The 26,963-nt window shown below is 39.4% G+C and overlaps 1 protein-coding gene across 1 annotated transcript; it reads right to left on the bottom strand.

Moving 5' to 3' along the window:
* Nucleotides 1-6,926: 6,926 nt before the first annotated feature.
* On the bottom strand, nt 6,927-26,556 carry LOC308640015 (zinc finger protein 124-like; the record flags this gene model as incomplete). The annotated part of the gene is made up of 5 exons (XM_081312088.1): nt 26,525-26,556; nt 14,564-14,690; nt 14,325-14,385; nt 13,597-13,750; nt 6,927-6,998 (listed from the first exon to the last, which is right to left on the bottom strand). Exons 1-5 carry the CDS (start codon nt 26,525-26,527, stop codon nt 6,927-6,929), a joined length of 417 nt encoding a protein of 138 aa, XP_081168214.1. The 5' UTR covers nt 26,528-26,556.
* Nucleotides 26,557-26,963: the final 407 nt, after the last annotated feature.

Below are 26,963 nucleotides of genomic sequence, written 5' to 3'. Positions count from 1 at the left end.
AGCCAAATAATTAAGAAAATTTGCATGTTGAATATTTGAGATATGGCCACCAAAGCTGTCACCATGGAATCAATAAAAGAAAACAAGGGAACAACTCTCACTGTTATGAGTCCAAGAGCACACTTAGGTCTCGCTAGCTGGGTGTGTATTTGTTGTAAGACTTGAAAAGCAGCATCAGCCTACCATGGCTCTGAAATATTTCCTGGTAATAAGACAAAGGAGGGCTGATGGAGCATCATCGTTCCTTTTTCTCTATTATTTCTGGTTGTACAACTAGTTAAATTATATTTACTATATGTTACAAGATATCTATCATCTTCCCTTTTAACTATTACATTTCCTGTAATTAAAACAAAAGGAGATTGAACACAGGCCCATGAGCCGTAGCAAGAACCTTCCTGTTACCGTTCTTGCCTACAAAGTCTGGTAAAGCTTTGTCAGTAAAATGTAAGAATTCTGAGGCAGCAATTAAGCACCAAACATCTTTCTGAATGCCACCTTCCCTGAAGGTAAGGATGCTACTAACTAATCCTCCAGGATTCATGGCATTACCCTTGCATAACTGCCTTTTGTCAATTTTAGGAAACCAGTCCAAAATATACCCACCATTTCTACAACCTTATGCTGTACTTGAAAAGTACAAATAAAATTTAAAGTTTCTAGGATTAATGATAAAAATGAAAAAGAGATGGAGGGTGCCAGATCTCTAGACTCTGGAATATAAACAATTAAAAACAGACTTATTTGCAATTTTGCCTTGAGCATAGTGGTAGGATTATGATGTCTACCCCCCCATTGGTATGGGGTACAATGAGAATTTGAGCACAAATCACAGATTTTTTATATATTTCAAAACAGCCCATCAACAAACTCAACATTAAATTTAAAAGAAAAAAAATAAATCTCCATTGTTTAGGTCAAGCCCTAGCTACTAGAGATAGATGGATCCTGAAGGATGAGTGGCTTAGGTGAAAGAGCAGACAGGACTATAGTTGCAAGTAATGAGCAGCCTTCAGAATTACCCGCTGCCCCTAGAGAGGCCTTTATTTTTAAACATTTTTTACAAGTGTTTTTTCATGTAGTTAATGGATAGCTTCAAAGCTCAATATTTCTTTGATTTACATAATTTTTAAGAGTTACAATATTTTCAGATATATATTAATTACCTAAGATATTGAGTGCATTGTTTAAAATATTTTCCTGTAACCTTTGCCAATCATGATTAAGCTTTTACATTTTCACCTCAATCAATAAGTGCTAGACTACACAACTTGACTACATGTCTCTTGACCTATTAACTTTTAACTTTAAAGCACATGTATAATTATATCATTAACCTTATCTTTAAAGCATACCTATGATTATTGGTAAGATTTCTTACTTCTAAAGTCCCAATAAAACACTTAAAGTAGTTAAAGCCTATTACTTAAAAGCACTTTTCTGAAGTGCTTCTAAAATGAATGTATATTAATTTTATATTATTCTATTTTTAATTCCAAAGGTAATTTTCTTTTTCATATGACCTATTTAACTGCTTTCTTTAAGAGTTTCGTTGATATTTTTCCAAAATGCAACTATTCTTATGTTTTTGTAATCTTTAGCAAAAGAGCAGGCTCTTCAACACAGCCCATTTACCATTAATATTAACAATGTGTTTCCCATTTTTATCATGAATTCCTGTGTAAGGCAAAGGAGGGCCTGTTAGTGAGGGGAAATGTATGTTGCACAGATTGTAGATTTAGAATGTGGGGCTTAGTACCAATTGTTAAGTTTTTCTAAAGAACCTTGAGATTTGTAAGATTTTTTTCATAAATTTTTGAGGAATAACGCTATTGTTTGTGTCCTGAGAGATATTAAAACACATCTCCAGGCATGTCTTAAATGTATCTTTAGTCTCATTTGGGGAATTTTCCTGCCATTTCCATCAACATGTACTTTTATTATTGATTGATGTATACTCTATTATCCATATCATGAGTATCATAAACAATACATTTAACCTTCGCCATGGTTTCAGTTTCCAAATGGTGTAGCTCTGCCATGGCATCCCCCATGCTGAAACCCTGTCAGACAGAGGATGCAGGAATAACTTAACCACATTATCTATAAGACACCAGCTATTTTCCATATGACTTCTGTGGAACTTGTGATTGAATCTTGAGTTCCAGCCTATGGTAGGTCAATTAATTGTCACTGGATAACAGTCATTCTAGAACTTATTGGCTCACTCGACCCCTGATCCAAATCCCCAGCAGTATTTTGTATTGTATTTAAAGAAGTGCTTAGCACTTCTCCATTGCTGAAGCTGGAATGGAACTCATGATCCTTCTGCTTCAGCCTTCCAGGACCCTGGGATTACAGGAGTGCACCACTGCACTCAGCTCTGTTCACAATTTTAATGACAGCATTCCCTCTTTGCCTTATCAACTACTTTTATGCTATATTTCAAATGGATGCAGTATTTCTAATTTTTCCTCCAAGAACTGGATGACAGTTTATAGATTTTGCTTTCTCTTTGTGAGCATTTCACATGAGATAAAAGCAGACACAATGAGATTATTAGAAGTGATGTGAAGGAAGAAAAAGGTGACACTTTAAAGAGAGAGAATGTGTCCTCTCTGTAAAGAGAAGAGCATGGCTCTCTTTCCATTTTTATTAGAGATCTAAAAAAAGATTCTAAAGAATCCTGCCCAGGTACACTTTTTGACTTTGGACTGACAGCAGGATAAATCAAACTCTCAAGGATCCAGTGCCATGAAAACTTTAGGTTAATTAGCCTCATGTTCATGATTTATAATTGAATTCTTAATCATAAACTCTTGCAGATTTTATGGTTAGTAGGAATTATCTTTATTTCCCTGAGTTCCAGAATCTGGTCTTTAACAAAATCACGAAAGTCTTCCCTTTAGTGTAACTTGCGTTCCTCTTACAAACATTATTTTGAAACTGCATTTCTCCTGCAGACAATAGTTTGTTAAAGAATGTAACACATCCTGTCCAGTTAATCCAGAAAGGATGCAAGTAAATTGCTTATTGGAAAATAAAGCATAGGGTCAATGTGTTGGGCCTATTTATTTATTTATTATGCTGTGTGTTGAAATCAGAGCTAGTTGACCACTGAGCTACATCACCAGCTCCTTTTTTTATATTTTATTTAGAGACATGACCTCATTGATTTGCTTAGTGGCTGGCTGATACGTTGCTGAGACTGGCTCTAAATTCATGATTCTCCTGTCTCACCCTCCCAAGCTGCTAGGAATACAGGTATGTGGCACCATACCCAAACTACCATTTACCTTAACGGTACTTCAGTTCTTTTACCAGGTTCTGTGAAAAATACTACAATGAAAATATAGTCTTTTCTATGATCTAATGACTCCAATTTTTTTAGATACATACCCAGAATTACTACTACTGAATCATATGACATTTTTATTTTAACTTATTGAAGAACCTTAATACCATTTTCAAAAATAGCTTTATTCAATTTATATTCTCACCAGCATTTTTACAAGTGAATCTTTATATCCATGCTCATATGCTCTGGATTACCTACTATCTTTCAGATTTTTATTTTTTACTTCGAAATATTTTACTTATTTATTTACTTGTCATATAGACAAATAACTTTTATTTTATTTATTTGTTTTTATGTGGTTCTGATGCTTGAACACAGTGCCTCCCATGTGCTAGGGAGAATAACTGAGCCAGAACCCCAGCCCCTATCTTTCAGATTTTTATCATAGGCATTCTGACAAGACTGCTTAGGGTGAAGGAAAGTTTTCATTTGACTGATACATTAAATTTCTGAGGCAAGTGTGTTATATTCCAGGCTGTCAAGTAGCTAGAAGAAGAGTGTACTGTATTTTCTGTGGTGAAACAGGAATCTGTGATTTCTAACACAATTTTAACACTACTGCTGCAAATTTTAGTTTTTGGAAGTAGTTACAAACAATGCAAATCCAACTATTTGTAATGTATGAATATTTGCACATGCTCAGTCTCTGTTGCTTATAGAAATTGGATGTTTAGGATAAACTCCCTGGAACAGAAGTCACTAATTTTAGATGCTCAGTACATGGAGAAACTATTTCTGAAAACAACTGGAAGGCCTGGAATTATTACTGGGGTGAACAAGGGTAGGTCAGGGCTCAGAAAGTGCTCAAATATTATTGAGTCTATCGGTATTTTGTTTAATTTTCCCCTTTGGTACCTATAATTGAGTTGAGAGAGAAGCAATTCTTCCAGCAACAGAAGTTAGCAAAACCACTGGAACTTAGGCCTAGTGCAGATGACTAGAAACTTTCTCTAGAAACTTCCAGATGACTGCAAAAAGCAACAATCAGCATTTTGAAGATCATTCTCAGAAAACACCATAAAGAATAGCAGAAATATCTGAAGGGTTCACAATTTGGAATTCATTTTTTAATTTGTTGATCATTCTATTATGGAGTCACTAGAGTTCCTTTTATAGTCTGAATACTATGAAATAATTAAATATGTAATGTAAAATATTTTCTCCTGCTCAGCAACTTGTTTTAAAAATATTTTCACATGTATGACCTCCTCAGTAGCCACATGAATGTTTATAGCAGCTCAATTTGCAATAGCTAGACTATGGACCAACCTAGGTGGTTCTCGAAAGATGAATGGATAAAGAAAATGTGGTATATATATCCAATGGAATATTAGTCAGGTTGAAAGTAGGCTAAAATTATGGCATTTTCTAGTAAATGCTTGGAGTTGGAGAATATCATGCTAAGTGAAATAAGCCAGTCTCGCAAAATCAAAGACAAATGTTTTCTCTATTATGCTGATGCTAATTCAGGAGGGAGGGGGCACTGGGGAAGAATCGCTTTACCTTACATTAGGGTGAGGGAAGTGATGGGAGGGAGGGGAGAGGGATGTGGGAATAGGAAAGATAGTAGTAGATTGAAAACAGACATCATTACTGGATGTATATATATTTGACTACATGACTAATATGATTCTGCAACATGTACACTCAGAAAAATGAGAAATGATATTGTGTGTGTGTGTGTGTGTGTGTGTGTGTATGTGTGTGTGTGTATATATATATATATATTCTACTGTCATGGGGATCAAAGAGGGTCTGGGGATGTGGCTTAGTGGTTAAGAACCCCTTGTACTAAAATGAGTGAGAGAGAAAATAGGAAGACAAATCAGAAGGCAGGATGGATCCACACAATTCCAACAAGTTTCCCATAACTCCTGCCCTCATTACCAAGTACTTAGGGTCTGTGTGATATTGGTACATCTGTGAAAACTTGAAAAAAAAATATTTTTTCTTATGATCTGGAGACATAAAAATGGACTTGCAAATTGCTACCAGGCCTGGTAGAATGGATTGGAAACAGTAGTCCCATCCCATAGAATTCCAAAGTTATTACTTTAATTGAACCACTTCAGCTGAGTTCCCAGCAAATGTGACTGCCATTGGGGTAAAGGTTCAGAGACCACATTGCTCCATTTTTAGATGAGTGTGAGGTCAGCCTGGGCAACAGAGTCCACCACTGTCTCAAGAAAGAGAAAAGAGGGGGAGCCTTGGTGAGGATGTAACTCAGTGATAAAGCAACCATGAGTTCAATCCCCTGTGGAGACCAGTGACAGTGATTGGGAGACAAGTGTCTGAGATGGAGGTCTCTAATGATGTAATGGCAGTGGCATGCTTGGTGACTGGAAAAGTTTCTATGCAAAAGTATAGGATGCCTGGTTGCTATGGTAATGCTCTCCATGGGCGAGACTATGTTGTGGGAGACTTTTCAGGTTTGACCTTATTCTCAGGCACAAAGTTCCTTGCTAAGTCAACCACATGGTTCACCAGTTCCACTGTTTTAAAGGAAGCTTAAAATAACTTTAAAGGATGGACTTTCTTGAGAGCTGCAGGGTGCTCTTAACATTGCACATTCCAACTATAGAATGTAACTGAGGAAATAGCTGCATACTGTTGCTAACTGTGTAACTTTCATAAATACAAAGAATAATGCTTACATAGTCTTTAATATGATCAATGAAAGATACACAATAAAGATTGCTGGTGTAATTCTTTTTTTCTTTTCTTTAGAGATAATTTTTAATATTTGTTCATTTATATTTTTAGTTTTTGGTGGACACAACATCTTGTATTTTATTTATATGTAGTGCTGAGGATCAAACCTAGTGCCCCACACACGCCAAGTGAGCACGCTACCACTTGAGCCACATCCCCAGCCCTCCTGGTATAATTCTTTAGACCTGCTGCTCCATCATAGAGCAGTGCTCCACCCGATCCCAGATGTTGTATCTTCTGCATGTGTGACTCTTTATTTCTTCCAATGTCCCATCAAAACCTGCCAGAACCTGCTAGTTTGGCCACACTTGTCACAGCAAATCCCAATAGCAAAAATAAATAAATAAACACCATCAATCTCTAATTAAATCACTTCATATGTTTTTTGATATGTTAAAATAAGGTATATGGAAACTAAAAATTCCTATAAAATCTGATGTACTTCTCAGAATATTTAATAGTCTAACATTTTCTAATTCATTAAATATGAAAAAATCAGAGTTCTATCTGGACATCCTGAAATGTTTAAACATAGTCACTGATAATCACAGAGGAAAAAATAAAATACCAACTACAGAAATACAGATATTCTCTATCTCACCATTTGCCTTGGGTAGATTACTGCTACTTTGATGATCTGGTCCCGTCTGTAAGTATCCATACCCAATTCCAAATATAATGAAAGTTACTAATCCTATCTGATCAACAACTGGTATATATTTTGGCCTCAGAATTGGCTAATATTTTGTTTTCTCTATTTCAATAGCATTCTAATGCAATTTGTCCTTATCACTAACAGGACCAAATAAATTTTCAGACTACTCATCAACTTTTCAAAAATGACCTGAGCAGAGACTCACAGCATCACGTTTTTTGCAGGAGCACATCGTAAATTGCTGACATCCTCCTCCAAGGTTGCTTGACATTCCTTAAAGACAGGAAAATCTGACACCTTTTAGACTGCACTGGACCAGGTGGTAACGTGTTCTTCACTTATCAGTTTCACTTGAGCTCCCCAATGACATCATCTATAAATCAGAGACCTCCATATGGAATTCCTCCACCAAAAGGCTCTGAAAAGACAGGCACGTTTAGCACCTTCAGAGACTCCTGCAAAATAGAAGCTCTCACAAACTCTTTATGATAAGGACATTATGGCCACTTGTGATGACTACCAATTACTGAGGTTCCCAGAGCAGGAAGCTGCCCCTCATGGACCTTGCTATATCATTATTTTTAAAAAAACATACACTTGATTTTTATTGAATTGGTGAACTTTACAGAGTTCCTGAATTAGTAAACCATGCCTGAGAATCCAAAGATGAAAACAATATAATGGACAAGCCCATCCACCCATCATACGGTTTATTAAAACTTGGTTTCTAATGCAGTTTTCTTGGGGGTACTGGGAATTGAACTCAGTGGCACTCAACCACTAAGCCACCTCCCAGCCTTCTTTTTTATTTATTATTTGAATTACTTCTTAGAGATGGTCTCACTGAGTTCTTTACTCCTTGTTATCCAGGGAGGCCACCTTACAAATCACAACCTTTGAGCTAAGGTTGTGGTTCAGTGGTTGACAATGTGCCTAGCATGTGGGAGGCACTGGGTTTGATTCTTAGGAAAAAAAATTATATATATATATATATATATATATATATATAATTTTTAAGAAAATGAAAAGATGGGCTGGGGATGTGGCTCAAATGGTAGCGTGCTCACCTGGCATGTGTGGGGTGCTGGGTTCAATCCTCAGCACCATATAAAAATAAAATAAAAATGTTGTGTCCACTGAAAACTAAAAAATAAATATTAAAAAATTCTTTCTCTCTTTAAAAAAGTGGAAAAAAAAATCACAATCCTCCTGCCTTAGAATCTTGAGCCACTGGTATTTCAGTTGTATGCCACAGCACCTGGGGATTCTCAAGAATTTTGAGAATTTCAGAGTCTTACATAAAATATTAACAATAGTGGAATCTAAGCCTGCTCCAAGTCTTTAAAACTTCTAGTACACTGTACCATTAAATAAACCTCTCCATGTTTATCTCAGTTTGTTCCACATAAGCATCACACTACAAAAGTTTGTGAGAAAATGCATACATGAAGGAAAATATGTGGTTCAAGGTCCAAGAGGTTACTTGTTATTATGTTTGGCCCTCAAATTATGTCTTTGGTATGACAAAGAATATTTTAATTCTCATTTAATCATTGTACATTCTCACTATTTGCTCAGCTACAAACCCAAATCCATCAGAAGGTAGCCATCCACCTGCCAGCTCACATGACAACACTACTTTCCAAAAGGGACAAGCAGGTCCTGTCAGGAGATTCTGTAGCCCTCCTAAAAGTCTGATTCCTGCACTGATGTACTCATCAAGACTGAACTCCTACAAAGAATGCCCACACCCCAGGACAGTTGCATTCACTCCAGTCCTTCACACTGCCCAGGAGCAAGCCTGTAACTACTGCCTTTGGCAAATAGATTTATTACAAAGAAGTCCAGACTGCATAAAGTGCTCACACACATCTATGCAATATTTCTACTAAATCAAAAATGAAAAACTGGGAAATTGCCACACTGACTAATTAGTTGCAAAGAAAGTTTTTGGAAAATCTGGAAAGCGTTCAAAACTATCTTTTAAAGATGAAATTTTACTGGATGGCTTATGCTGTATTTATCAAAAACAGAAGGGCCACAGCACACTCTTTTGCCATTCCTCTCCAAATGAACACGGAGACACAGCAAAAGGCTGGAACAGAGATAGCAGTGACAATCAACCCATCTTTGGCATGTTGGCAAACTTCAACATTTGGACACAAGTATGTAAGGAACTCTTACCAATGATCACACAAGATCCATGACACCTGAATAGGTTGTGGGTGAGGTTTTGCTCAGGAGGCTTTGAATCCTTAGGACAAGTAACTGAATCCTTCAGCCTGAGCAGAAACAGCCCTTTCCAAAGCAAGTACTGCACAATATCACCTGATTGGAGGCTGTAGCTTTATTAGTGATGTAGGGGACATGAGGCTAGACACCCAAGGAATGTTTCAGGAGCAAATTGATTAGCTGCAGGGTTCCGAGGGGTATCACTTAAAATTTTTTGGATCACTGCTTGGAATTTCATTGATCTTCATTTACATCCAGTGGGACAGGGATGGAGGTTTATATTTTTTGTAGGGTATACATAAAGGTGTTTTTGTTGTTGTTGTTGTTTTGATTAGTTCACAGAAAGTGCTTTTTGTACCGATTGTAAGACTGGTCAGAGGTCTTCCAAGCTTTGCCACAAAAGCAGAAGTCTGTGTTATAATCCACATTGAGATTTTTGCAAAATCATTTCCTGACATTCTGTTGAAAGAAAATTATGGTGAAGGTCTCTTGAGAAGCTTATTTAAGATTATTTGGTGGAGAGGGGAGTGCCGCTATATTAGGACATCAGACTGAGATGCTCCTTACCAAGCCTTTGGTCATGTAGTGTGTATAAAGAAAACCATCACACAATTTTTTTCCAGGGCTTCAGAGGTACTCTAAAACACAGAGAGAAATCAAGCCTGGGTTTTCTGGCATATTCCACCTAAGTATTATTCATGGGGAGAAAACCTAAGTTGGATGTAGTTTTTTTTTTTAAATTCACTGGTATAAAAGACCTTTAAGAAGGAAGAGATCAGCTGCAATTGTGGAGGAGACACCTGCAGAGCTACATCTGCTGATGTGGTTATCAGTGGGGTCCACATTCACAGCAGCAGCAAACTCACCACCTGAGCTATGGAGCGTTCAGTGCTACAATGCCTGCCTAGCATGCACAAGGCAGGATTCAGTCCCCAGAACTGGAAAAAGAAAAGAGAAAGCAACTCAAGTATAGGGCAAAATATATTTTGAGAAAGTGCCTCTCTAAACAATATACACAAATGACATTATTTATAATGCTCTTTAATGTGCCTACGTACAGCACAATACATGAGCCTTAGAACAAGCACAAGTGACAAGAGTGGTGGTCCCAGAGTCATCAACAGATCAATAAGCAATCAAGGAAATGGAAGAGGCCAGCTGCAGGGTACACAGACACATCCCTATGGTCCCAGCTGCCAGCCTCACCCTATGTCAAAAAATAACAATTAAAAGGACTGTGGATAAGCTCAGTGGTAGAGCACTCCTGGGTGAAATCTGAACAAAGAAAGAGAGGAAAGAAGTTCAGAAGAGCCATTTCACCAACCTGTAAGAAAGGCTGGAGTGGAGAGGCCTAAACTAACATACACAACATGTAATGAAACATTAGACACAAAAGACTTAAAATACAGGAAAATGGAATCTAACAATAAGAGAGATTTAACCCAGAAAAATATGTTGCTTTCAAATCTTCATGCTGATGCAATGCTCCTCTCCAACCCAGGGTGCAGTTTTGTTACCTCTGAATACATTAAAAAAAAAAAAAAGAAATGAAGGCACACACCATTTTCACACACCTACAGTGGCTATCTCAAAATAAATAAACAAAATGAAACAAAATAAAATTTTCCTCAAGTCTGAACAAGTTCAAATGGATCTGAAACAAGCAAAGTTCTCACCACATTTCTACATACAGGGCTTTTCTCCAGTGTGATTTCTTAAATGCTGTTCAAAGGAACCTGGAAAGTTAAAAGTGTTACTGCAATTTTTAAAGATAGAAAAAGGATATTCACAGATGTGAATTCTTTTATGTTTTTGGAGAAAACTCAGAAAGCTGAATACTGCCCCACATAGCTTATCCTCAGCATTTTCTACAGTATGAGTCCTTTCATACAACTGAACAAAACTAGAATGGCTGAACCCTTTATATTTCTTACTTGCATAGGATTTATTCTTTTTATTCCAAAACAAAATTCCCAGTCCTTAGGAAAAAAAAAATGAGAAAACTAGAAGATTTCCCACATTTCTCACATTCACAGGGCTTCTCTGCATGAGTGTTTTCATATATAAGAAAGGAAACGAAGCTGACAGAATGTAGCAAATCCCCCAAATTCAGAGGGTTTGTTTTTCAATGTGAGTGAAATGGCTTTGAAGGCAACAGGGAAAATGGAATGATTTGTGATATTTTTCACATTTAATGAGTTATTCAGTTGGATGTGGTGGTGTATGCCTTTAATTCATGAGACTCGAGAGGCTGATTCTGAAGAATCAATGTTGGAGGCTAGCCTCAGCACCTTAGGAAGATCCTAAGAAACTCAGCAAGTCCCTGTCTCAAAATAAAAAGTAAAAAGGAACTGGAATGTAGCTCAGTGGTAGAGCACCACCAGACTAAATCCCCAGTAGATCGATTTCTCTCTCTCTCTCACACACACACACACATACACACACACAAACACACGCACAAACACACACACACACACACATTTTCAGCAGTGTGAGCCTCTCTTGTCTTTGAGGATGACATTAAATACTTATTTACCATATTTCATATTCAAAGGGTTTTTCTCCAGTAAACTTCCTACATGTATATGAGTGAAACAGTAATAACAGAAGAGTTTACCAATTGTTTTCATGCATACGATTTCTATGCAGTATGTGTTCTTTCACATGTGTGAAGCAGACAAGATGTGGCAAAGGCTTCTCCACTTTGTTGACATTCATTGGGCTTCTCTCCAGTATACATTCTTCCATGTCTATGAAGGTCACTGGATCTAGCAAAGGCTTTGCCACACTGCTTACATTCTTAGGGCTTCTCTCCAGTATGAGTTTGTTCATGTGAGTGAAGGTTAGAGGACTGAGTGAAGGCTTTGCCACACTGCTTACATTCATAGGGCTTCTCTCCAGTATGAGTGCGTTTATGTATCCGAAGGTAAAAGGCAGTAGTGTAGGCTTTTCCACATTGTTGACATTGATAGGGCTTCTCTCCAGTGTGTGTTCTTCCATGTCTGTTAAGCTGATAGGATGTAGCAAAGGCTTTTCCACATTGTTTGCATTCATAGGGCTTCTCTCCAGTATGTGTTCTTCCATGTTTATGAAGCTGACGGGATGTAGCAAAGGCTTTGCCACACTGCTTACATACATAGGGCTTCTCTCCAGTATGAGTTTTTTCATGTATGTGAAGGTCACCAGATCTAGCAAAGGCTTTGCCACACTGCTTACATTCATAGGGCTTCTCTCCAGTATGCACTCTTCCATGTATTTGAAGTTCACTGAATCTAGCAAAGGCTTTGCCACACTGCTTACAATCATAGGGCTTCTCTCCAGTATGAGTTTGTTCATGTGAGTGAAGGTGAGAGGACTGAGCGAAGGCTTTCCCACACTGCTTACATTTATAGGGCTTCTCTCTAGTGTGTATTCTTCCATGTCTGTTAAGCTGATGGGACATAGCAAAGGCTTTTCCACATTGTTTGCATTCATAAGGCTTCTCTCCAGTATGTGTTCTTCCATGTGCACAAAGCTGAGGGGATGTAGCAAAGGCCTTTCCACACTGCTTACATACATAGGGCTTCTCTCCAGTATGAGTTTGTTCATGTGAGTGAAGGTGAGAGGACTGAGCGAAGGCTTTCCCACACTGCTTACATTCATAGGGCTTCTCTCTAGTATGTATTCTTCCATGTCTGTTAAGCTGATGGGACATAGCAAAGGCTTTTCCACATTGTTTGCATTCATAAGGCTTCTCTCCAGTATGTGTTCTTCCGTGTGCACGAAGCTGAGGGGATGTGGCAAAGGCTTTTCCACATTGTTTGCATTCATAAGGCTTCTCTCCAGTATGTGTTCTTCCGTGTGCACGAAGCTGAGGGGATGTGGCAAAGGCTTTTCCACATTGTTTGCATTCATAAGGCTTCTCTCCAGTATGTGTTCTTCCATGTGCATGAAGCTGACAGGATGCAGCAAAGGCTTTTCCACACTGCTTACATGCATAGGGCTTCTCTCCAGTATGAGTTCTTCCATGTGTGTGAAGGTCACCAGATCTAGCAAAGGATTTTCCACACTGCTTACATTCATAGGGCTTCTCTCCAGTGTGTGTTCTTCCATGTCCCTTAAGCTCATAGGATGTAGCAAAGGCTTTTCCACATTGTTTGCATTCATAGCGCTTCTCTCCAGTATGTATTCTTCCATGTTTATGAAGCTGACGGGATGTAGCAAAGGCTTTGCCACACTGCTTACATTCATAAGGCTTCTCTCCAGTGTGAGTTTTTTGATGTATTCTAAGTAATCTGGGATAAGCAAAGTCTTTCCCACATACATTACATTTGAAATGTGCATTCCCTGTGTGTGTGATCCTGTGCTTTTGAAGACTTGTGTGTGAAATAAAGGTTTGACCATCTTGTTTACATTCATAGAGTTTCTCTCCAGAATGAGTTCTTTCATGTCTTCTAAATAAAGAAGAGAAATGAAAGGCTTTCCCAAATACCTCACATTGAAAAGGTTTACCTCCACTGTGTGTTATCATGTGTCTTTGAACACCTGGGAGAGAAGAAGAGGCTTCACCACATTGTTGACATTCATAGGGTTGCCACCCAGTAAGAGTTTCTTCATGTCTTGGAATGTCATTGGAACAACTGATGACTTTCCCACATACTGTACTTTCATTTGGTCTATCTCCAGTTTGTAACATTTGTGTGTGAACACTTTTGAGAGAAACCAGAGATTTCCTATATTGTTTAAATTCACATGGCTTCTCTTCACATTCCTCATGCTTATAGTATTTGTGTCCAGAGTGAGATGTGATGTGCCTATGAAGAAATGAAGAACATACAAAATCTTTTGCACACATAATAAAGTCACATGGATTTACTCTATTAAAATTTTTCTTTGTTTGATTAAGAATTGGAATCGATTTGAAGGTTTTCCCACACTATTCTGTGGGGAAAGTTTCAAGTTTACCATAGGACTTCTTTGAAGAAGAAGTGACCAGCACATAATTGATACCTAACTCATTCACAGTTTTCTATTTATTTGTAGGTCTTTACATTTCTACCAACATCAGGTAAAGGCTAGATTTTCTGATTTGTTAAAGTTGCCTGAAAATAAAGAGATTGAAAGGAAACAAGCCTTTGCAACACAGCTTCTCTATGGCTATTATTCACATAGTCATATTCACATATGCAATTTCATAGTACTTTTTGCATGTCAAATACTTTGAAAAGACTGAATACCAGTTACAGATAAGTACATATTTCTGGTAAAAAAAAATCTTATAAGAATAAATACATTTCAAATTATGCATACTTCTTCAGTTGGTTTGCTTTAAAAATTATATGACAGTTCTCAGATTCCCTCACAAATTCCTCTTGTGAGTACAGTTACCTTAGGTTGCTTCCAGAGTTTTCAATCTGATCTTCAGTGGTCTTGTCTTCCCACTTGTTTCCTAAAATGAGAACATAACAATCTTTATGAATCTTCAGGAGCTAAAAATGCATTGCCAAATTGTAGGTGCCATATATGCTTCAATAATTCATCAACTGATTTCCTTTTCACCTTCTACATAAATGACCAAAATAAACATGAGTTCTCTATTTGATTAATTTTGAAACCATCATTATTACCTATAGAAGCCAGGTTTCTGAGGACTTCCAGCATCACATCTCTATAAAGGTTCTTCTCGGAAGCATCCAGAAAAGCCCACTCCTCCTTGGTGAAGTTCACAGCCACATCCTCAAAGGTCACTGAGATCTAAAATATCCCACAAATGTATAGTGGAGGCCAGGAAAGATTGACAGCATGAGAAATCTGCACTCAACATGCATGATGTTCACATGATTCCCTGGCCTCCTGATTAATTCCATGATTTGGTCCATCAAATCTTTACTGCACTCAATTTCTTACACCCATTCCAACACTAGAATTTGGCTACTCAGAAGGCAAACATCATAGTGATTTATACATTTCCTTTGGTGAGTTCACAGGAAGTAAGACAGGATCCTAGATCACTACTAACTTCTTTAATGGTTGCACCTCTATTACATGTCCTAGAAACATCCTGTGTGGTACAGAGCTAATATAAGAACTTCTGATAGTACTTATCTTTAGAAGAGAAAGGGGATGAGCAGAAAAATGCAGGAATCATGAAACTAAGCATTTGAGAGAGACTCTGCCAACTACAGTGGTTCCCTGCACCTACAATGTTAATATAGACAACATGGTATTTACAGATGTCTTGTTTCCTCTTAAAGTCTATTGTTCCATACTTAAAGAAATGCCTAGAACCAGCCCACACTCCCACCCTCTGGGCATGGGGTCACTAAGGAGATTCCTTCACAGACAACATTTAGACAACATTTTACACAGGTGGACACAATGTGTTAACTGGAGATTGAGCTCATTCTGTGTGATTACACTAAGAGCAACTAGAAGTTTGCAGGTGCTTTACTCCAGAACAAATTTAGTCAACTAGCTTACTATTAAATGACCAAAACAAACATGAGTTCTCTATTTGATTAATTTATTTATTAAGAAACACAACAATTTGATAATTTCTTGTGTTTACTGTCAAAGCAGAATGGGGCAAGTGGAAAGATGGCACTTGTCTTAGAAATAACTCAATGACCCAAAAATGTCACCATGGGCTGGAGATGTGGCTCAAGCAGTAGCATGCTCCCTGGCATGTGTTCGGCCCAGGTTCGATCCTCAGCACCACATACAAACAAAGATGTTGTGTTGGCCGAATACTAAAAAATAAATATTAAAAAAAATTCTCTTCTCTCTCTCTAAAAAAAAAAAAAAAGTCACCTTCTCCAAACAACAGCCTTACAAAGTTTTATAACTCTCAAAACCATCTTCTCAATAAACAGCAGGCACTATTTTAATAAGTCTCACAGCAACAATGAATGTCCAATGATTGTCAAACTCTTCTTAACAGCAGCCAGTTCACTACCATAATGTACAGTCATGAGACACATACCAATATTCTGCTCAAGGACATTTTGATCAAGGTTGGGCCACGTATGCAGTGGTTGTCCATTGTGAAAGAGATTCATCATGCCTGTAGCAATGGTGGTGCAAACAAACCTAAGGCAGAAGCTCTTCCAGAGTGTGGTAAAGCAACAAGTTTGTAGCCCAGAATTCTGAACTATCCCACACAGTCTGGGTGTGAAAGAGGCCGCCATTCACACCTGTAAGCATGCTATGATGTCTACACAGTGATGGAACAGACAAAAAGAAAATGTCCCTGCCACTTACACAGAAGCATACTCAAGGACTGAAACCATACAGAACCACCCCAAACAATGAAGAACCCACAATTACCCTCAGAGACATCAGCCCAAATCTGTCAGGACAATGATGCAGACAGGAGGGCTTCATGGACCTTCAACCGAACAGGAAGCACACTGAGGTCTCAGGGTCACAGCAACACTCCACAGGACATAAACCATACCCCTACAAGTGCACCACCAGTGAAATCCTATGTATGCTCAAAGAACATGAGAGCTAAAGCAGAAATCAGATCAGAAGAAGCTGAAAGGCCTCCAGGGAAGGGGACATGAAACACAGGGCTCTGAACAGACACAGGACAAAGAGGTGACTCAAGAGAAAAGGTGACCATTTTGAAAGAAAAAAATGTAAAGTCCATCATAGGAAATTCATAGAGAACACCAGAGGTGGCGCTGTATTGGTATCCAAGTAATCCAACACACATTTCAGAAAAGAAGAGCTAAAAGCAAGCAATGAAACTGCTGCTTCAGAAAACCAGAGAAAGAAGAGCAAGGTAAACCTAAATTAACCACTGGTAGGTAACAGAGAAGGTGTTGATGAAACCACAATCAGGAAATCCGCAGTCTGCAAAATCAAGTTCTTCATGAACATCAGCATCACTGATTAACTGACAAAAGGCTAAGAATACAGAGGACAGGGACTGGGGTTGTGGCTTGCCTAGTGCTTGGGAGAAACTGGGTTCAATCCTCACTGCCACATAAAAAGAAAGAAATAAAAAGTGTAAAATATACAATAATATTAAAGAAAAAAAGAACGAGGACTGAAAACCTACTAACAGATTTAAAAGTGTCATCGTCAACAATGCATTGGGACTTCAAGATTATCATAAATGTGCTTGACACAAATTAGACAACTTGCAGAAACTGGATCATTCCTTTGAGAGAGACAATCTCCTAAAACTTACACACAAGGGGAAATACACAAAATAGATGAGCCCATGGTTGCTGAAAAAAAACAGACTCAATAACTAATTACATCCCCAAAAGGCAAGGCAAGGCTCTGACATCTCAAACAGGCTTCCATGAGACACATAAGAACTGCCATCAGTTTTCTACTTTTTTTTTCCAGAATATAGAAGCTGAGTTAACACCTCCTAAGTCTTTCTGAGGCATAAGTTACCATATTATCCAAATTAAATAGATGAAAAAAAGTATTAAAAAGAAGACTATGAATGATGCTCATAATCATAAATGCAAAATTTAATCATAAATGCAAAAAACTGTACAATTAAGTCATCATACTCCAGGTGTCTATGCAAATGATGTGAAAATTATGGGCACAGAAACCCTCACTGCAGTGACTACAGCAGCCATATCCAGAACGGCCCAAAGCTAGATTCAAGGAAGATGCACCTTTCAATACTGAGTGAAAAAGCTGCAGTTTAACCACACCAAAGAGCATCACCCAGAAAATGAGCTCTGCAGCCTGGAAAGATATAGCACCCTTAAAGGCAGACTGGTAAGTGAGAGAAGCTAGTTTGAAATGGCCAAGTGCAGTAACATTCCAAGTCAAAAAACATTCTAAAAAAGACAATATTATAGATGCACTAGCAGAACTGATGGGTGCTAGGGACTTAGGGTGCAGAGAGGGAAGAAGGAATGAGGAGGAGTGATGAACAGGTGGAACACAGGATTCCCAGAGGAGTGAAACTCTTCTGTATGACATTATCTTGTATACGACGTGACACATCACACAGACAAGGAACCCTAAGGTAAAGGGTGAACTTTGGCTTATAATAAGATGTTGCTTCATCCATTCTCTTTATCAAATGTTCAACACTGGTTTAGTAACTAACACACACCCTACACCAATGCAATATGTTGAAAACAGTGGAGACTATGAGCTGGAGAGAAGGGGTATTTGATACTATGTGTAATGGTACATCTAATTGTCACCTTGATAGGATTAAAAGATGCCAATGATTAATGAGCTTCTGGATGTGTCAATAAGGGTATGTCTAAAAATGATTGGCATATGGAATGGTGAGCCAAACTGGATAACCTCCTTAAGCTAGGCAGCACCATCCAATAGGACGGTGTCTTCAGTGGAACAAAATTCTTCACTCAGGCATTCCCTCTAAAATCTGGAACAAGACAGGAATGCCCTCTATCACCACTTCTATTAAATTTAGTTCTTGAAATACTAGCCAGAGCAATTAGACAGACAAAAGAAATTAAAAGCATAAAAATAGGAAAAGAAGAACTTAAATTATCGCTATTTGCGGATGACATGATAATATATATAACAGACCCAAAAGGGTCTACAAAGAAACTGCTAGAGTTAATAAATGAATTCATTAAAGTGGCAGGATATAAAATCAACACGCATAAATCAAAGGCATTCCTGTATATCAGCAACAAAACTTCTGAAATGGAAATGAGGAAAACCACTCCATTCACAATATCCTCAAAGAAAATAAGATACTTGGGAATCAACCTAACAAAAGAGGTGAAAGATTTATACAATGAAAACTGCAGAACCCTAAAGAGAGAGAAGAAGAAGATCTTAGAAGATGGAAATATGTACCCTGTTCATGGATAGGCAGAACTAACATCATCAAAATGGGGATATTACCCAAAGTTCTCTACAGGTTTAATGCAATGCCAATTAAAATCCCAATGGCATTTCTTGTAGAAATAGATAAAGCAATCATGAAATTCATATGGAAAAATAAAAGACCCAGAATAGCAAAAGCAATTCTAAGCAGGAAGTGTGAATCTGGAGGTATAGCAATACCAGAGTTCAAAGTGTACTACAAAGCAATAGTAACAAAAACATCATGGTACTGGTACCAAAACAGGCAGGTGGACCAATGGTACAGAATAGAGGACACAGAGACCAATACACAAAATTACAACTTTCTTATATTTGATAAAGGGGCTAAAAGCATGCAATGGAGGAAGGATAGCATCTTCAACAAATGGTGCTGGGAAAATTGGAAATCCATATGCAACAAAATGAAACAGAATCCCTTTCTCTTGCCATGCACAAAAGATAACTAAAAAATGGATCAAGGAGCTAGATATCCAATCAGAGACACTGCATCTGATAGAAGAAAAAGTTGGCTATGATCTACATACTGTGGGGTCAGGCTCCAAATTCCTTAATAGGATGCCCATAGCCCAAGAGTTAATAACAAGAATAAACAAATGGGACTTATTTAAACTAAAAAGTTTTTTTCTCAGCAAGAGAAACAATAAGAGAGGTAAATAGGGAACCTACATCCTGGGAACAAATTCTTACCCCTCACCCTTCAGATAGAGCCCTAATATCCAGAATATACAAAGAACTCAAAAAATTAAACAATAAGATAACAAATATCCCAATCAACAAATGGGCCAAGGACCTGAACAGACACTTCACAGAGGAGGAAATACAATCAATCAACAAGTACATGAAAAAATGCTCACCATCTCTAGCAGTCAGAGAAATGCAAATCAAAACCACCCTAAGATATCATCTCACTCCAGTAAGATTGGCAGGCATTATGAAGTCAAACAACAATAAGTGTTTGTGAGGATGTGGGGAAAAGGGTACACTTCTACACCGCTGGTGGGACTGCAAATTGGTGAGGCCAATTTGGAAAGCAGTATGGAGATTCCTGGGAAAGCTGGGAATGGATCCACCATTTGACCCAACTATCGCCCTTCTCGGACTATTCCCTGAGGATCTTAAAAGAGCGTACTATGGGGATACTGCCACATCAATGATCATAGCAGCACAATTCACAATAGCTAGACTGTGGAACCAACCTAGATGCCCTTCAATAGATGAATGGATTAAAAAATGTGGCATCTTTACACAATGGAGTATTATGCAGCACTAAAAAAATGACAAAATCATAGAATTTTCAGGGAAATGGATGGCATTAGAGCAGATTATGCTAAGCGAAGCTAGCCAATCCTTAAAAAACAAATGCCAAATGTCTTCTTTGATATAAAGAGAGCAACTAAGAACAGAACAGGGAGGAAGAGCATGAGGAAAAGATTAACATTAAACAGAGATGAGTGGGGGTAGAGAAAGTGAGAAGGGAAAGCATATGGATATGGTAGGAAACCCTCAATGTTACACAAAATTACATATAAGAGGTTGTGAGGGGAAGGGGGGGCAAGGGAGAGAATTGAACAACAGCAGATGAGGTAGAGAGGGAAGATGGGAGGGGAGGGGAGGGGGATAGTAGGGGATAGGAAAGATAGCAGAATACAACAGTCACTAATATGCCATTATGTAAAAATGTGAGTGTGTAACCAATGTGATTCTGCAATTTGTATTTGGGGTAAAAATGGGAGTTCATAACCCACTTGAGTCAAATGTATGAAAGATGATATATCATGAGCTTTGTAATGGTTTGAACAACCAATTAAAAAAAAAGAACCAAAAAAAAAATTCTTCACTCTCCCAAAGTGGACTCTGCCAGTGATTCTCTAGTGAGTTTCCAGAATCTTTGGTCTGGACTAGGGCAGCACCATTGATCCCCTTGTTCTGAGGCTTCAGCCTCTGGGACTCTGCAGCTACTACTTCTCAAGCTCTCCAGCCTGCAGATGGCCACTGTGGACATCCACCTTCGGGTCAAGTAGGCCAATCTAATGAATCCCCTTTGATAATCATACTTTCTCTTGATACTTTTCCTCTAGAGAACACTGACTAATAAACTATGTAAGCCTAAAATTGCTCATAAAAACAAAGTTCATCTAATAAAGAAGGAAATAAACTATCAAGCCATGAAGTTTTAAAAATGTATACATAAGAAACAATATTAATATGCTAAATACCTTTTTCATAATAAAGCAAAGAGGAAGAGTCATAGTTACAAATTTCAAAAGTATGAACAAAAGCAAGAAAACTGATTTTCAATACTATTTTCATCTGGAAAGAAATCGGATGATAAGTCTTCAAAACTCATTCCAACTGCTGGTGTAGTGGTGTGCACCTGTAATTTCAGCCACTAGGGAGGTCAAGGCAGGGAAATGGCAAAAGTTTGAGGCCTGTCTCAGCAACAGAGCACGACACTCAGAAATTTAGTGAGATTGGTCTTCATCAAAAATAAAAAGGGGTTCCAGGACTGTATCTGAGTGGCAGACCATTTGCTAACATGTGTGAGGCACTGGGTATGATCCTCAGCACCACAGAAAAATAAACAAAATAAAGGTATTCTGTCCATATACAACTATACAAAATATTTAAAAAAGAAAAAGAAAAAAGAAATAAGAAATAAATAAGAAGAAGGGCTGAGGATGAGCTCAGTGGTCGAGTGCCTGTAGATTTATTCCCCAGTAAAACACCTGCCCACCTCCAGAACGTTGCTCACAAATTGAAATTTATTTCTGGATGATAACTAAGCATGAGCAAGCCCATGGCATAAATTCCCAGCACTCAATAAGTAAGCAAATAAACAACAGTCTACAATACTAATTCTCTTGGGCTGGAGAGTAGCTTGGTAAAATCCATGTAATGAGAGATAAAAATGATTATAATACAAAAGGTACACAATTAGAGGCATAAAAACATGCAAAATCAGTGGAAAGACACCATACATTCTCACAAAGAAGACTGAATGTTCCCATGATCTAAACTCTCTGAAAAAACACTGAGCGTTTCAGTAAATTCTGTGAAATTTAGGGCATGGTTTGTTGTGTTTTGGAGGTAAACTTAAGAAAAACTACATCTAAAAATGGAAAAAGGAGGGTTGGGATTCTGGGTCAGCAGTAGAGTGCTTGCCTAGCACATGAGAGGCCCTAGGTTTGATCCTCAGCACCACATAAAAATAAATAAATAGGTATTGTGTACAACTACAGCAACACCAAAAAATCCTTTTCAAAAAATTGGAAATAGTAAACTGTATCTAAGACCAGCCAAAATATTGTACAGGACAGAGAGAATAGAAAGAGCATTTATGTTAGTCCCAAGTTTCATAAGCTAAAAGGCTAGCTCCCAAAGGGGTGGCCCTTTGAGGAGGCAGTTGGGAGGGAAAAGGAATTAGGTAACATGGTGAGGGGATGAGCACCCTTATTTAGACACATGGATCTCTCCTTTGCAGAAAACAGGTGTCATTTACTCTTTCACTGATATTCAGTGATTAAATGATTACAGTTGGGTATCCAAGGTATTGCCAAAATTGTCCTTAAAATTTACAATGAAGACGGGTGTGATGGTGCACACCTGTAACACCAGCGGTTCAGGAGTCTGAGGCCCTAGGCAATATAGCAAGAGTCTGTCTCAAAACAAAGAATCTAAAAGGGGCTGGTGGTTAAGCACCTCTGGGTTCCATTCCTGATAACAAAATAACCACACAGTTAACATGAACCTGCCAAGTTCAGACAACAACAGTGAAAAACTGTCATCCTTTGTCAAATTCATCACCTTGTGAAGGACAGATACTAGTTTTCATGAAATCACATTCATAAATTTATCCACCACTATTTTTGTAGAATTGGATTCAAATTCTGCAGCAATAATGCAAGACAGAGTTTCTCTGTATCTTACATGGTATTTTGGAATCTAGGGTTGGATGTCAATTTGAAACCACTGAAAAGACAAATCTGAATCTTACGAACTTTCTGTACATACTCAGGGGTAGCAAAAGCTAATTAGGTAATTAGATGTTTTCTTTTTCTTTTCTTTTTTTTTGGGGGGGGGCGAGTTTGGTACCCTCGAGATTAAACCCAGAGATATTTTACTACTGAGCCACATCCCCAGTCATTTTTATATTTTATTTTGAGACGCAGTCTCACCAGGTTGCATAAGGCCTCTCTAAGTTGCTAAGGCTGTCCTCAAATTTGCAACACTCCTGTCTCAGCCTCTGGAGCAGGAAGGATCACAGGTGTGCACCACTGTATCTGGCTGTAAGCTGGGATTTTTAACCAAAAAAAAAAAAAAGTGTATTTTAACCCACCTCTCTCTTGCCTCTTTAATAATAGTCCATCCCATTTGGCTCTGAATAAATAAACCTGGGCCTCAGATAAGTGAGCACATCATTTCAAAGTGATACACAGAAAGCTTTGGTGTTGAGAGATCACAGATGTGTCAGGCTCTAGGGGCAGGGAAGGTCCCTGACTGCGGGACATGCTTCCTCCTGGTCTTGCTCATGGAAAGCATCCAGGATCACCCTCCCAGGCACCTGGACCATGACTCCAGTCTATGAGGCTTTTCAGCTTTGCATAGCTCTGCACTGGGGTGGGTGGTCCTTATGCTCTGGGAGAGGTTTTGCTCCTTCACACTATGAGAGACTAACAGGGCAGGAGTCACTGCTGACCTGGCCCCTCAGCACCAGCATCCACATGCTGACTGTCCACCTGTCTCTAAGGAATGGGAACAGAACTTGGGGAAAACAAGGTCCCAAGGAAGTAGCTGTTTAGATGAGGCCTTTTCCAGGAGATTCCTCAGCCCAGGGGCCCCAGCAGCTTCCCTGAGAGGCTGCACCCCATACATCAGGCTGTCCTCTAGGAGGAGCTGACCTAGGGCCTGAAATTCTGTTCACCCTGCAAGGCACAGGGCAGCTGTGGGCACTCTGTGGCAGCTCCAGGAGAGGATAGTGGCTGAGGACATGGGACTCTGGGAGGTGTCCAAAGGGAACCTCTGCCCAAGAAATCTGACATGGTGCCTATGCCTAAGGAAGACAAAAGGAGAAGCACAAGATTTTTACAGCTGTGAACTCAAGTTCTCTATACAGTTGCATCTACATCAAAGAACCTTCAGAGTACTTGACTTTGGCTAACTAGACCACCATGAGGGTGGAAAGGCAGACAGCAAACATTATCTTGAGCTATCTTAAGCCCTTTAATAGCCAATCATCTTAATTTCTGTATCAGACCGCAATCTCAAAACTTCTAAGAATATATCATTGACCTTACCAGAAGTCTCCAAAATCTACCAAAGCTCAGAATGCAATAACAGACAAACAGAAGAAATTTTATTTTTTTCTTCTGTACCCCACCAAACTGATGTTCCTACCAATGCAATTGGTTAATGCAGTGATACACAGTTTCTTTTATAAAAGTTCGTGGAGGCCAGGCACAGTGGCACACAACTGTAATCCCAGCAGCTTGAGCGTCTAAGATAGGAGGATTGTTAAATTCAAAGCCAGACTCAGCAACTTAGTGAGACCATAAGGAACTTAGAGACATCATGTCTGAAAATACAATATAAAAAGGGCTGGAAATGTGGCTCAGTGTTTAAGTTCCACTGGGTTCAATCCCTGGTATATTAAAAAGGAAAAAAAAAGAAAGAAAAAAGAAAGAAATAGAAAGAAAGAAAGAAAGAAAGAAAATAAAGAAGAAGAAAGAAAGAAAGAAAAAAAGAAGTGATGTAATCTCTTCCAGGGAGGGACACACACATAATTCAGGGTAACTTGAATCCATGTTCCTTAGTACAGTCATTAATATTTGGGTTAAAATGAACTATTTTCTGTAGCTGGGGCTGGCAATGCTTTTAAACCCAACAGATTGAGAAGCTGAGACAGGAGGATCACAATTTTCAGGCAAGGCGGGGCACATTGCCAGATCCATTCTGAAAATCATACTGCAAACAGCTGGGGATGAAGAACAGTAAAGGAGTCAGACATTATTGTAGTGGCATCCCCTTTTTTCACAGAAAATTTTAACTGGGTTTCTCCAGAAATCTGCACCATGGCTAATTTTAGGACTGTCAACAAAAGAGCGTCCACAAAAAAGTTCAGTGTAGATAAACTTCCCATTTTTTGTGTTGCCCTATTTTACTGGGCTGCTAGTCTGGAAGAAAACAGCACTCCAGGTGCTGGACTCTCCCTTACTAATTTTTTACACACTTGTATCCAGTATAGTAGTTTGTAGAATTGTGCAAACAAGGCCTCTGGCCTTGAGCTGGGCTTCACAGAGAAGTCACCAACTGGGCTCCATGGTAACAGCTGGTTGTGGAAGAAAGAAAGGTGAGAAGAAGCTCTCCCCTTCTCATGTGCTGTCCTTGAAGGGTTAACTTGGCCAGAACAATGAAAGAAAAACCTGCTTTTATGTGTATGATGTGACAACTTGACTGTGGTAACTCCACTTTGTGAACTCAGCCATGACACTCAAAAAGCTCATGACTGGGGCAGTTTGTATTCTTTTGTTCATGAAAATTCCCCCAAGAACACAGAATGATCTATGTGGCCAATGGGAGAATAACTGACCACAACTTTCAGGCTTGCTTACGTTGCCTGAACCCCCAAACTTCCCTTTTGTGGCTTTTGTGCTTAAATATGGAGCCAACTGAAGGCAGGGGCACCACTCTGACCATCTCATTCTTTCGAGAGCAGAGTGTCTGCCACTGGCCAGCAATAAAAGCTTAACTGGAATGAGACTGTGTGGTCTGAGAGTTATTTGGGGGTCCCGGTATTACAATGTGAACTTCTGAGCCCCTCCCCTTACATGCTGGGTATAAAACTCTGAAACCACCTGAACTCGGGGTTCAGGGGATTGATGGATTGAATACAGCAAAAGCATTGCCCTCTGTGACTGGCTACAGCCAGATGAAACTGTTTCCAGCTATCTTCAGTGCCTTGCCTCCTTTGTCCCTATATCATTATTACCCCGTGTGCCTCACATGACTACACGACTGTTGTGACTCTACATCATGGACTCTCAGAAAAGGGAGCAGTTATACTGATGTATCCCAGAATTCTATATCCCTGAGATCTATAAACAACCTCCTTATTCCCTTTAAAGCAGTTATTTTGACCAAACACAAGGAAGTGTTAAGAGATTACTCTTTCCCCTCAAGGAAAATATTCACAAATAGAAAATAAATGCTTTCAAAAGTGTTCTTCTTGCCAGGGTCATTGGCACAGGCTTCTAATAACCAGATACGTGGGAGGCTGAAGCAGGAGGATCACAAGTTGGAAGCCAGCCCAGCTTCCAAAACACATAGAAGGGAGGAAGGGAGGGGGAAGGGTGATTGATTGATTCTTTCCAATATTTCACTAAGTGATAATGACAATTAGCAGGAAGAACTAATATCTGGCCGAGCTGTGAGGTGGAGGAAAGGTGGCCTTTTAGAAGGCAGGAGGCGCCTGCAATTTGGAGGACCTCCACTGGGTGGAGCTCCACTGGGAGAAGGAAGGTGCATTTGTGGCCCTGCTTCCTACACGTTGGGAAAAGTGAGTGTGGGCCACTGGTAGGGAGCAAAGGGGACAGCTGGGACCTGAGCCACCCTTCCAAACCCAGGGAACCAGGGGACGGGGCCCAGGGCCACCTGACAGCAGGGACTCCGCTGGCACTCAGCAGCTCACCCTCGTGCCACCGGCCCCAAGGCAGGTGCTGACCGCCTACCTTCAGCAAACTTACCATTTTTGGCTTCTCTGGTGACCTGGCGTCCTCTGGAGGAACCTGTGGGCACCCGAGATCCCCGGGAACACGGGCAGTGCAGAGTCACCTAGGTCCCAGGAGCAGAGAACATGGGGCCTGGAGAAGGAGTAGCCCAGTTGGTGAGGAAGAAAAGCCAGCCAGCGAGATAGCGGAAGCCCGCCCTTCCCCTCCCTCTACGCACTAATTGGACAGGTCCCCCCAACGACCCGGATGGATGGCCTCTAGTCCCGCCTCTGGATCGTGACTGACAGCTAACATCATCCGATCACTGGCTGAAATTGGGTAGAGTGACAGATTCTTGGCCCCAGCCCTTTTCAGGAGGAGCTTCCTGGCTGTGCTGGCAACTAATCCAGGTGGGAAGCCTTGGCTTAGCCTCTGGGACAGAGGTGACACCTGCCACTGAGCTAGGATTCAGCCA

The sequence above is a fragment of the Spermophilus citellus genome, assembly GCF_964194105.1.
Source record: "Spermophilus citellus genome assembly, contig: SCAFFOLD_419, whole genome shotgun sequence".
Lineage (NCBI taxonomy): Eukaryota > Metazoa > Chordata > Mammalia > Rodentia > Sciuridae > Spermophilus > Spermophilus citellus.
This window is presented reverse-complemented; position numbering and strand designations above follow the sequence as displayed.